The following is a 12,994-nucleotide window of genomic DNA, read 5'->3' as shown; positions in this document are numbered from 1 at the left end:
TTCCTTCCACACTCTCCAACTTGGCTAAATGAATTTGACCCAGAGGCCAGAGAACCAGCATATGCCCCCAACACCCCTTCCTCAGTCCCAGCTAGCAGCTATTTCTAAATCTGTTGGGGGGACATACATTGGAAACCAGGCCAGGGCCGTAAGGTCATGGGGGGTTGGCTTCTTTCTGGACCTATGGACATGAGCCCCCACAACTCACATGAAAATACTTTGTCCTTGCAAAACTAATGGGCTTTTCTGATCCTAAAAAGACCTTAAACATGCCTGGTGAGGACACAGAAAATGTTTTTTAAGAGCATCTTTGATCCAAATCCAATTTAAGGAGGACTTTCATTGTGTAACCATGCATTGACTAGAACATATTCTTAATCTTGCAATTGAAATCCAAAATCAAGACAAATGTCATCAGCAACAATGTGAGATCATAGGGCGGGTGTACTATGTGGAGTCTACTCACCCAGGCCTCCAATGGTGTGCCTGTTGTCCTGGACACGCAGCTGGATGGGGGAACTCTCAGCCTGGCTCTCCTCGTGGTAGAACAGCCTGTAGCCCTGGACGCTGACAGAGTTTCCTGGTGCCAGCTGCCAGCGCACTATGATGGTGGTGCAGTTCAGAGGCTCCAACTGTAGCTCAGGGGCCAGAGGCACTGTGAGGAGACACAAAGAGAGATAGATCTGTGGTTAGAGTCACTGTGGGGAGACACGAAGAGAGAGAGATCTGTGGTTAGAGTCACTGTGAGGAGACGCAAAGAGAGAGAGATCTGTGGTTAGAGTCACTGTGAGGAGACGCAAAGAGAGAGAGAGAGAGAGATCTGTGGTTAGAGTCACTGTGGGGAGACGCAAAGAGAGAGAGATCTGTGATTAGAGTCCCTTTGGGGAAACACAAAGAGAGATCTGTGGTTAGAGTCACAGTAAACATCTGAGTATTTATTTAATGTAATTGTTCTGTGAAGAGATGGCAGCTCTGCTTCTAGCTACTAAGCAACTTTGCAGTATTTTTTTGTGTGTGTGTGTTATTTCTTATCACAAGCATTTCACTACACCTGCAATAACACCTGCTAAATATGTGTATGTGACCAATACAATTAGATTTATTGAGTACAGTTCTGAGGATGTAAGGTTCAAACAGAATCTCTCTTTTTAAATGTCATGTGTACTACTTATATACAGAGTTCAACCTGCATGACTATTCATTTTTATTCAGATGTCTTTATTTTAACCAGCTCATCTGAAATAGTACCAAGTCAAGGGAGTATATGAAACCAACCCACACCCAACCCCCGCTACCCGATCAGGCCTTCTTTACCTTAAGTCCAATGGCCAGGCCACACCAATGTGCTCATAAAGGTCAATTTGCTTCATATTCAGATACCATTGAGAGCTTTGCTACTATTGACAGTCCACAACTATTTATAAAGAAAGGTTAGCTAGTCCTTAACAAATTAAGGACTTGTTCAGGCACACATTTGTTTGGGATACCCAAATTATTAAGAGTAAACCATTTAATATGGCAGAAACATGCTTATTTAGATTTCCCAGAAATAATTTGCTGGACAAATAGGGGCAAAGTCACCAAAAATTATTGTATTGTAAGAGATGCAGGGTGGCAGGCTGGGAGCAAGTTGACTCTGTAGCTTGTCTTGTTCCTTGAAAACAGGAATGCTCACCACCCAGCTGCTCACTGGCTTTACCTGATGAAAATAACGGGCTCCCAGCCTGCAGCCCCCAACCAGAGGCACATCCATACCATGCCCAAGCCTGACACACAGATACACAACCAGGCACAAACACACAATAGCAGAGATGAGCCAGGTCCTCAGTTCTACTGACAGAATGCCTATTCAGCCGACATGATCCTGGCAGAATTCTAGAAAAGATCCTGTTTGTTTCCAAAAGGACAGAGCGAGAGAGAGGGCAGCAGTCCCCTCCCCCACCCCTGAGGCTCAGATGAAGCTCTAAACAGAACTATTATTCCTCCCACCCAGAGGCCTCTCTTTTATGACCCATGACTGAAGCCATTCTGATGTTACTGACAGAGAGGGCCAAAGGTCATGAAGTAACAAACGCAATGCCTTAACAAGATTATTAGAGCAAGCTCTTCTCATGGCTCTCTCTCACACATTCAGCAGAGGACTGGGAAGACGAAAGGTTCAGAGATAATCCAGCCTCTTTGCTCCTATATTGACTATGTGTAGAGGGAAGTGTGCTCTCACTGTGGGCCTGCAAGGCATGATGGTTTTAGTGTGCATGATAAGTCAGTGCAGGAAGTAAGGCAGGAAGTAAGGCCTTACATGTTTATTTCTGTGATGTGGTAGCTTTACAAATCTAAGGTTGAAATTCCGGTTCATGTTATGGCTTACGTATGTCTTTTGACTTTGATTGATTAGAAGTCATACAGTTGTAATCATATCTGTAAAAGCATCATATGTGCACGCAGCAACCTAGTCATAAGACTGGGACACACAGAGAACATGTTTAACTTCAGAAAAAATATCATGTGCATGTCTGAATGCCTGGAGGATCGGACCATCAGGGAGCAGCCAATAACTCATCGCTACTACTGAGGAGCATGTGTAAGTACCTTTGGCGCTGGACGCCTTAGGGGTGCGGTGGGAGGTCCAGGCTGACTGTTCCCCCCAGCCCACGCTAGTGGCTGCAGCGATGCGGAGGAGGTAGATGGTGTCGGGCTGCAGGCCCTCCAGGAGATACTGGGTCATCTCCCCAGGAAGCTCCAGCTGGGTGACGGCCTGGTCAGCGCTGGTACGATAGGACAAGCGGTAGGCCGACACCCGGCCGCGGCTTAGCTTGGCTGCAAGGGGCTGCCAGGACACCTGGATGTCTGTGGGGCTGCGGCTGGTGAGGCTGAGCTCTGGAGCACGCAGGGGCACTGTGGAGAGGGAGACAGAGTGGTCATGTAGAGGCTTATACAGTCACCAACTTGTTCATTACTGTGTTACTGTCTCTGGTTTCTGTCTATATTTATGGTTGTTTTGTATCGTGTTTTGTTGGGGACCAAAGGTAACAGCTAGCTACTGAGACTATAATGAACAAACCCAGAGATACAAATCAGCTCACTGTGCATCACACTCAGTCATACTGGAAAATCAATTCAGTAAGTCTGCAAGTGTACACAATAAATAGATGGGACCTGATTTAGACTGGTATGCAATCATGTGACAGATATTCCCTTAGTCAAGGACAATAGGCTAGTTCTTTTCTGTGGAATATGAAAGAAATGTAATTATCCTTGATCATAAGTGGTGGTCATGGTTGCACAGTACAGAAACATTTCATGGGGTGGTGTGAACTGTGAAGGGCCCTTGTGGGGAGTTAGATTATAGTAGAGAGGGTCATTCCTGATCTCTAAATATCAGCCTGACTAATGTTTAACCAGCCAAGTGGTCCACCATATAATCCTTCCTTATTAGACTCCTCTATTCCTCTGGCGCACCTCTTAGAGACGACCCCAATTAGACAGCCAGGGGTCAACCCCACTAGATTCATTACAGGACCTACAGTACTGCACACTCCCTACAGTCTATTCATTACTGTTTAATCACACTGGAAAACATCCTCTGAGTCCTCCATTAGAGTGATAGAAGACCTTACACAATGACTACAGGATCAATATGAAGCATTCTCTTTACTATTCATCTGGGGGTGTTTTTATTCATCCTGGGGTGACAGTTATGGCTGCACATTACCTGTTTCCCTGGGTTACAGCCCGATAAAGGCCAGGGTAGACTGTATGTTTGTGTATGTGGGAGCTAACGACGAGGCCTCACCATCCTCCAGGGTGTGCTGGAACACATGGTCTGACATGCGGCTGGCTCCCATGGGCATGTAGGCCACGATGTAGAAGGTGTAGTTCCGCACTGACTCCAGGTCATCAATAATGTACCGGGTTGTGTCGTTGCCAATGACAACCTGATATTCCTCGTTGTTCAAGCCTGGTTTCAGGGAAGAAAAGGAAACACATTTAATCAATTAATCAATTACCACCCACAGAGTTGTAAGCTGCATGTACAGGCAAGGAGTTCAGAGGGGATCTGATCCTTCAATGCAAACTCTTTAGGACACTAAAGGGGGACCTAATCATAAAAGGGTATATGAAGATTTGCATACATTCTGAGTACAAAGACAACTTTTGATAACTTTCCATAATCATCATTCTATGATTTCTCTCAGTATACAGAGCAATTAGAACATAATCACTTTGGCTTTAGGAACCTCCTTGTCTGAGGCGCCTGATTCTTACAAATTACGCTGTACATCTGTCTCTAACAGTGAGCTTCTGGTCCATTCAGTATGTACAATATACAAAAAGTGTCAACTCAATCAAACTGGTTCCTTCCCCTTTTATAGACAACATTGCTCAAGCCAAATTCCAGCATTCAATTTTCCCACATTGCTGGCTGAGCCTAATAGCAGTTTAATTAGCACAGATTAGGAAGGTCCCACAAAAGACTCACTTGTAGCCAGGATGTATTGAATCGTCCAGCCTGATTTCTGACCCGGTAAACAAGATCCTTGAGAGTAAACAGAAAAGGCCTTGTCCAGGGGCCTGAAAGGCCCAGGAAACCTCCCTGAAAAGACACACAAAGCCTCCCTCCCAGTCCAGCTCACACTGTCCCAGTGCCTTGACAGAATCTCCTCTGTTGGATTAGCACACTCCAACACACAGACTAATTAGTTCCTTCTTTCATTAGAACCTCCATTTAGTGCCAAGGCTCTGTGTCTGAGACCTCAGGTGCAGAATTCTTCGGTGCTACCACTCCTGTCAATCTCAACGGCCAGCCATTCTCTGAGACCGGACAGAATGTTTCACGTAATCTTAATCAAGTGCACCAAATCCTTTACAGACGCCAGTTATTTAAGGAGAAAGGGGCAGGTTTTCTAACTTACTTCCGTTAACGTCCTTATCCTTACACAGCCTAGCAGGTGTTTCTTTTGCTGCATGGAATTCGTACATTTGGCCTATACAATGGTATTCCATAGCCGGCGATGAACAACAGTGCCTGAATGAACTGGATAACATTTGTGCTGAACTGTTACATTGTTTGAATGTGACTCTTGGTGCCTCTTCATCAACAATACAGGTTCCCAGGAAAGCTAAAGGTCCAGCAGTCACTGACTGGGGTGACTAGTGACAACAGTGCAGCCCTTGTATTCTTGTGATCGGTTCCTGTCTATCCTGCATCTCATCTAGTGTAGGGTGTTCCTGCACCTTTAAAACCCATGCACAGGGCTTGAGATCGCCTATGGAAGGCCAGTCCTATTTGTACAGAGCAAGCTCCTATTCTTTCTTCGGTGCAGTAATCATCCTTTTCCTTGACCTCTGCCCAGCAACCAACTATTAACAACAGATGGTCAATCTCCCACATTCCGTTCTGGGGGCAAGGAGGAAGCGGAGCATTCAGGACTCTAAACAGTGTTAACTGTTAACTCCTGTGGCTACCAAGGCCATTAATATGGAATGCCCTAATACATACGACATTAACTATTTCCTGCCAACATCAAAAAGAGTTTCTGCTTGAAAAGGTACAAGACATGGAAGAGGCTCCCCCTGAATTGGCCATCATATCTCACCTTCAGCCTTCATGTAGTGCACAGAGTAGGCGATCACTTTGTCTGAGTTGTACAGTGGTCTCTCCCAGGCCAGCAAAATGGCGGAGCTGGATACAGTGTCAGCCCGGATGTTCCTGGGCGCGCTGGGCCGGTCCTCTGACATCACCACTATGAGCCGGGCCATGGACAGCACAGAGCCCTGCTCATTCTCTACCTGGCACTGGTAGATGGCATCATCCTCAGGGATGATCTGGTTGATCACCAGTTTACTGTGGGACAAAACACACATGGCCATATTAGACTTCTGTCCCTCCTCCAGCTTCACCGACCAATATTTAACCAGTCGCTTACCAGCTCTATCATTCTCTTTCAAATCAGAAACCGTTAACAAGCCAAGGCAGTGGTACTAGCAGAGGAAGCAAATTAGTGGGAAATCCACTGAAATGCCATTAGCACGTTTGTAAATTATTCAGCTTCCGTTCTTCTGTAGGGAAGGGCTGATGAATTTTTAATTGGGACTGAGTTTCCAATCAACAAAGACAACTTACCTGTGGGGTAAAGGAATTAGGGATTATGTTTCAATTAACATACAGCAGAACATACAATATGGTTGGTGTTTAGGAGGCAGGGATTTATAAAACAATGGGATGATCATATAAATAAACAATTGAGAGGGAGACAAACAGGAGCAGAGTTATTAGCTACATTCGATCTGGTGTTAGAGCTCAGACCTGTTGTACATCTTGATGCGTCCGTTGGAGTGGACCTTCTCTCCGTTCTTCAGCCAAGTGATGTGGGGCAGGGGAACACCCTCAGCCTGGCACACAAAGCGGGCCGTGCCCGCACGCGGACGGGTCAGGCTCTCCGGCCACTCCACCAAGGACGGAGGCGCTGGATAAGGGAAACGTCATAGATGTAACAAACACCAACGATGTCTGTAATAACAACTGACACTTATAGGAGCTCTACACAGACGACTAACATGTGTTTACCTAGCACAGTGATGTTGGCTGTGGCGATGGTATAGTTGCGTGTGCCAGGGGTAGTGGCTCTGCACATGTACACTCCTCCGTGTTGGGGTTTGATGTCAGAGATGATGAGGTTGCCATTGCCCAGCACCTTGGTGTTGAAAACATCGATGGACTTGCTGTCGGCTCGGCTCCAGGATATGAGGGGTTGGGGGTTCCCTGTAGCCATGCATTCCAGGATGGCACTTTGGTGCAGGGACACAGTGGCATTCTGGGGCCCGGCGATGATACGAGGCCTCTGAGGCAGTTTGGGGCTTGGAGCTGTGGAGGGGAGACAGGATTTGACCAGGGTGCCCACTTCACTACTCAACATAAATATAACTTGGCTTTTATTGGGCTTATAATGTTTGATGCAATGCTTGTGAATATATTATGTTTAAATCTGAAAAGAGTGCTAATTCTCCACTATCTCCCACCTGGAGTGACAGTGAGGGTTGCTTCTGTACTCCGGCGACGGTTGGCGATGTTGGTCGCCACACAACGATAGTTCCCAGCATCCCCTTTTTCCACCCCGTAAATCTGCAAAACGCCGCTGGGCAAAATGGTGATTCTGGGACAGACAAGAACACAAAGACAATCAATACAACTGACATCATAGATATTAGAGCACACAGCTCTGATATTTCTATCACTCTGACATGTACAGTTTAGAATCATAATAGACTTCTACAATACTCTCAAACGCCATCTACAGATAAAGTTAATGACATGGCATGATAATGAAATAATGAGAATGCATACCTTTTAGTTGCCAGGGGTAACATGACCCGATTGAACTCCCAGGTGATGATGGGAGGAGGGCTTGCAGTGACTTTGCAGGTGAAACGGGCGACTGATCCTTCTGTCACCACAATGGATGTTGGCTGATTTGTAAAGGGGGAGATACCTACAGAACAAGGAATGGTGAGACACTGTGTACTACAAGAGTAGACACATTCTCTAATGTACAGTACGAAGAGATGATAACTAGTAATGCAGCCATTAGAAAGCAATAACTATTATTGTATTTCTAGTATTGTATTTTCCCCCATTTGGATCTATAATACCAATCATCACAAAAATGTATGTTTATGGCCCAATATTGTCTCTTGATCAGCAGCTCATCTTGGTGGATAAGGTTACATGCCTTTCTATCAGTCTAACTAAGCCTCTGTATCTTAGGACTGTTCAGTTAAAATGGAAATCAATTACATTTATGGAAATAAGGGAATATATTGAGCTGCCAGGCATATCTTAAAAATATACACTACTTCACTTTCAGTTTACCATCTCACTAAAGCCCATACCCAGCAGAGGCCAACCCACTTCAGTATCTGCCTGATAGTGAGACTGTAGTGCTGTGAAGCTGAACCTCATTCTTAGAATTTTCATTGAAAATAAGAAAATCGCGGCCTACCGGGTGGCGCAGTGGTCTAAGGCACTGCATCGCAGTGCTAGCTGTACCACCAGAGATTCTGGGTTCGAGCCCAGACTCTGCCGCGACCGGGAGGTCCATGGGGCGACGCACAATTGGCCCAGCGTCGCCCGGGTTAGGGAGGGTTTGGCCGGCAGGGATATCCTTGTCTCATCGTGCACTAGTGACTCCTGTGGCGGGCCGGGTGCAGTGCACGCTGACCAGGTCGCCAGGTGTACAGTGTTTCCTCCGACACATTGGTGCGGTTGGCTTCCGGGTTGGATGTGCGTTGTGTCAAGAAGCAGTGTGGCTAGGTTGGGTTGTGTTTCAGGGGACGCATGGCTCTCGACCTTCGCCTCTCCCGAGTCCGTACGGGAGTTGCAGCGATGAGACAAGACTGTAACTACTACCAATTGGATACCACGAAATTGGGGAGAAAAAAGGGGTAATTTAAAAAATATATATAAAATAGGAAAACCTATGTGCACAATTATACCGAAATGATCACTACCCCAACTGCCATCCCCTTTATTCATATAATTGTCCATGAAACTACTTGCCAAGGAGCTGCCATGTCCCAACAAGAAAGCTCTATCCTATTCAAATCAAGCTAAATGCTGCACATTTGCCAAGAATAATCATAAGGGCTGTTGACAGCAAGATCTGAAGAGCCCCACAAGCCATCCAACCTTACCCCTCCAAGACAAATTCTCTCCCTCACCTCCTCTCCTTACAGCCTAGACAGAGTTCATGTGTTGATGCATTGCCGTCTAATCAAGACAGTCACAGGAAGACCCTTTGCCCTGAGATGTAGGTTAGTCCACTATTGAAATCAGCTGTTGTTTTTTTCTCCTTACAAAACCTTGCCCTGTCTCTCACCTTCTCTTTGAAATGCATAAGCTCCAGTTCTCCCTCAAATTAGGTGTTATACAAGCACCAGACATCGGATATCAGACTGGGTTCCCGAGGCCCTAACTAACCTAAACAAACCAGCATGTTACAGGTACCTGTCAGCTCATCCTGGCTGGAGCACATTAAACCCTGAGGAGATCAGAGAGCAGAGGAAATCTCTGCTAGGCCCATCTTATTAATTAGCTCCTCTACTATGCACATCAATAAAATTCCTCATACGCTTGCTGTAAAACTCTTTATATTTAAACACAGAGTCATTAAGCCCACAGCTGGTTATGAGGCCATGTGGAGGAGGATGGGAAGCTTGATCCATTTTGTTTGAGATCATTGATTCATTTCCTCCTCATGGAGCAGCAGAGTTTGGGAAGATCATTCAGTGAAAGATGATACTGAAAGTGAGGCCTTTGACAGGCCAGATGAATGGCTAGTCAGTGGGAACCTAAAATGACTGCTCTATGCTAACAGTAGCATTAAAGGACAATATCACATGTAACCAACCCTCACAGACACACAGTCCTCACAGACACACAGCATCTAATTCCTAATTAGGCATACCTCTAGGTCTATTCCTAGAGAGACAACAGATATAATAGGTCTCATATGCTTATAGCAATTAATACATCATTATAAATGTTACCAACATATTATTTGCCACTGATTTTATACTTTAATCCCCCTGAGATAAAGAGGGGGATTAGTGCAGCCGGACGGTGATGATTGGTAGAGAGGTCTGGCAACATCCTGCTTGGATTCCATACAGTTCAGACACCACCTGAGCTGTATGGAAACTAAACTCCATGAGAACCCTCATGTACACAGCGTGTGTCCCATTACTGATTTCACCTAAACCTTATCCACCGTTAAGAATGATGTTGCAAGTAGTTCAATGTCTAGAATAAAATGTTAATCGTTTCAAAAAGGTTATACAAAATAATCTAGAACATTATGTCCCCCCCATTTTTCAGTCACTAAGCAATAAAAAACCCAAAAGCCATTAAGGCTCTCCCATCCCCCTTTTCAACTAAAGACGCCTCAGGTCAATAGTTTGTTAAAGTTACTGTCCAGTGAAAATATTACTTTTAAAAGTTAATAATACGTTAACTTATACCCAAATAATGGTGTTGACTCACGATCCTATACTCGTATTTGTGGCCAAAGCATAAATTGGAGAAAAAACACTTTAAAAAAACCCACATAAAATTTGTATCTCAAACAGACTGTTTAAAAAATGCTTGCTATTTCCTCATGGAGGATGATATGACCAGTCAACTCTACTCTGTTGTTGGTGTACGCCCACACTGGAAACACTCTTTTCATGCCACTTCGATACCGAAATGACTTTTTCATAGCAGGTTAGGAGACTTAGGTTACGGTTAGGAAAAGGGTTAAGGTTAGGGTTAGTGAAAATGCTCTCCAAACCTGCTACGAAAATCACTTTGTATCGAAGTGGCTTGAAAAGAGTGTGTCCCACACCCACACCATTCCAACACAGAAAATCTGTTTTGTAACACACTTAATTACAATTTTTTGGAAAGAAAACTATTTCACTCATATTGTAATTAATAATACCACATATTTCATAGAAATCTGGAAACACTGGACAGTTACTTTAAAATAAATTATGGTGTGCTGCTCTTGATACAGGCCTCAATTAAATCACATTTTTAGAACTACTGGGATAAATAAAATATTTACCAAAAAGCCCCAGGGCTGGATAACATCAACTTAATTATCATAAACAAATCAAACCACTCCTGGCACAACTGTGACCCAGTGCAACCAACGTACTAGGCTACATCAGTGAAGGACTATATAAGAAGACTACATCAGAAATACCCAAAACAAGTACCACAAAACAAAATCCTCTTCACCCATTTACTACTCCGAGAAAAAGGAATCAGATAATTCAAAGATACACGTGACATGTGTCTTCAGATTCAAAACATCTGCATGTTTTCAGAATGCAATGCGCACCACTTAAGTAATGGATTAACAAAAGACTGTAGTGCTCTTTAACCTCTGCACACATCCGATGCTGTTTGTGCTGCAGGGGCAAGCAGCCATCAGCACTCACAGATGAAGAGGCAGTCTGAGGGGAGTGGAGAGGGGCATCAGAGTACCTCTCCTGGGCTCTCTCTCTCTCCATCCAACTCTCTCCCCCCTCCCTAGGCTCAGTTATCTCGCTAGCCCAGTGTAACAATGAGATACTGTACCCAGTGTTTGCCTTCGGAGGCTCCCCCACTAACTTTATCACAGAAATGACCACTCTTCCTTAAATTCTGCACACAAAAAACCCTGAACGCACATCAAACACAGCAGGCTTGCTAGGGGAGAAAAGAGAGGGGGGAAGAGCCAACAGATGAAGAAAACATACGAGGAGCTGTGCAAAGATTACAAGGAGCTCAGATTTAAAGCGAGGCAAATCCTCACTAGGTGCAAGGTTCATCGTTTCTGATTGAACAGCTGTTGCCACTGACATCAGAGAGGACCACAATCAACATCTTCTTGCACCTTAAGTCTGAATAATTGAACTATTACCACTCATAAAATTGCACTGACAATCAGCACACAGCACAGGAGTTGCGCTTCTAGCTGTATCCCTAACAAACCTTTCTTAGAGTTCTACTTAAAAGCAACGTAAATCTCAAGCACTGCTCTCGAGAAACCTTGCCTAAAGGTAAACTCCACCCCATCATAAACACACTGGGTTGTGTCCTGGCCTCTATAACGGCCGATATGGATAGCTGGACGTAACCTGGGTTTCCAGGTGTCGTGGTGCTGAACAGTGGGAAAGCCCTAACTGCCAGACTGGGCTCTGTGAATCCTGATCAGCGCACTGCACTCTGACAACTACTCTGTGTCGTCTTCAGGAAGGCGGCAAGGGGAATTCTGTCCCTCCTAAACGCAGCTGACCCTCTGCCATTTCAAGGTAAAGACCTCCTTGTTTTTTTCACTGGCCACGGGCAGAGCATGTACCGTTCATGAGCAAAGCCAGAATGAACCCAATTAATTTAGGATCCATAGCCTACATTGTCTACCCTGACCAGTTTTACAGAGCTGCGCCACTTTGCCTTGAACTTTCATTTGCAGAGCGCTTTACTTCTAGTATTAGATTGTGGACTTTCAAATGGAATGCCAACTTCTCTAATGGGTTGTGTCCCACCAGTTGCTGTAGAGGCCCATTTCTTTGTGTATAGTTATTTTGAAGACAAGGAGACTGATCCTTTCACTGAGCCCCTGGCCACTTTGCTTTGGGCATTTTTAATTGAATTAGTTCTGAGCTGTAAGGCCTCTTGTGCATCAGGCCCAGTGCAGCCCTCTGCAGAGGAATATTTGCTGTGGAGATAAGTGCAGGCAGGCATTGGATTGGGACCATCATTGAACGGATACAGGGGCCCATCCCTCAGCAACACGCTCCCATGGAGGAATAAAATGTGGAACCTCTAATCAACATCAAACACATTCCTAAGTGTTGCACAACAGCAGCAATGCAACATGGAGGCATCCATCCCAGTAGCCCGGGGCCTGGGGGCATGAGAGGATGAGCTTCCCAGACACAAAAAATGCTGGATTGACAAACAGAGAGATCCTTATTGATTATTGATTAACTACTAAGCCTCAGTCTAAAATCTATTCTGCTAGGGTTTGTCGAGCTGTGGTCACTGCCATGGCTGCTCAAAATATGCGATTGACCATCTCCTTTGAGTGATGATGTTCGCCAGAGGCGGCACCTAATGCTCCTAAATGAAATATTAAAGCAGATGAGCTGAGGCTCACACTACAATGACAAGATTATACCTTCAACTATCTCTGTGTGCCCATTTACCATTTACTTCTTCCTTCTTCCAGTCACCTTACAGATGACTTTTGAAACACATTAAGAATAAAATACGTGCTCTGCATTGCCAGCAAATGCTCATCATATGCACCTCCCCCCTGGAGCTTTGGGTGTCTAGTTATTGAGAAATGCCTCCATAAATGAAAAGGTGACTTGACTATTCTCCACCTTTCACAATGTGTTTATGTTACTTAATGATTTCATTCAACCACATGGAGAATATATAACTACCAAACCCACCTAGCTA

General features: G+C 44.9%; 1 protein-coding gene across 1 annotated transcript in view; it reads right to left on the bottom strand.

Annotated features, from left to right (window-relative positions):
- LOC139576072 (protogenin A-like) overlaps positions 1-12,994 on the bottom strand; it is a 41,556-nt gene that overhangs the window by 15,427 nt on the left and 13,135 nt on the right. The window contains exons 3-10 of the mRNA XM_071401721.1: positions 7,346-7,490; positions 7,021-7,154; positions 6,569-6,865; positions 6,308-6,467; positions 5,598-5,845; positions 3,794-3,958; positions 2,590-2,895; positions 467-655 (exon numbers count right to left, since the gene is read on the bottom strand). Of these exons, the coding sequence (XP_071257822.1) occupies positions 467-655; positions 2,590-2,895; positions 3,794-3,958; positions 5,598-5,845; positions 6,308-6,467; positions 6,569-6,865; positions 7,021-7,154; positions 7,346-7,490 (1,644 nt within the window). The remainder of the gene's footprint in view (positions 1-466; positions 656-2,589; positions 2,896-3,793; positions 3,959-5,597; positions 5,846-6,307; positions 6,468-6,568; positions 6,866-7,020; positions 7,155-7,345; positions 7,491-12,994) is intronic.

This window comes from Salvelinus alpinus, chromosome 5, assembly GCF_045679555.1.
Source record: "Salvelinus alpinus chromosome 5, SLU_Salpinus.1, whole genome shotgun sequence".
NCBI lineage: Eukaryota > Metazoa > Chordata > Actinopteri > Salmoniformes > Salmonidae > Salvelinus > Salvelinus alpinus.
Note: the sequence above shows the minus strand (reverse complement) of the source record. Positions and strands in the feature narration are given on the sequence as shown.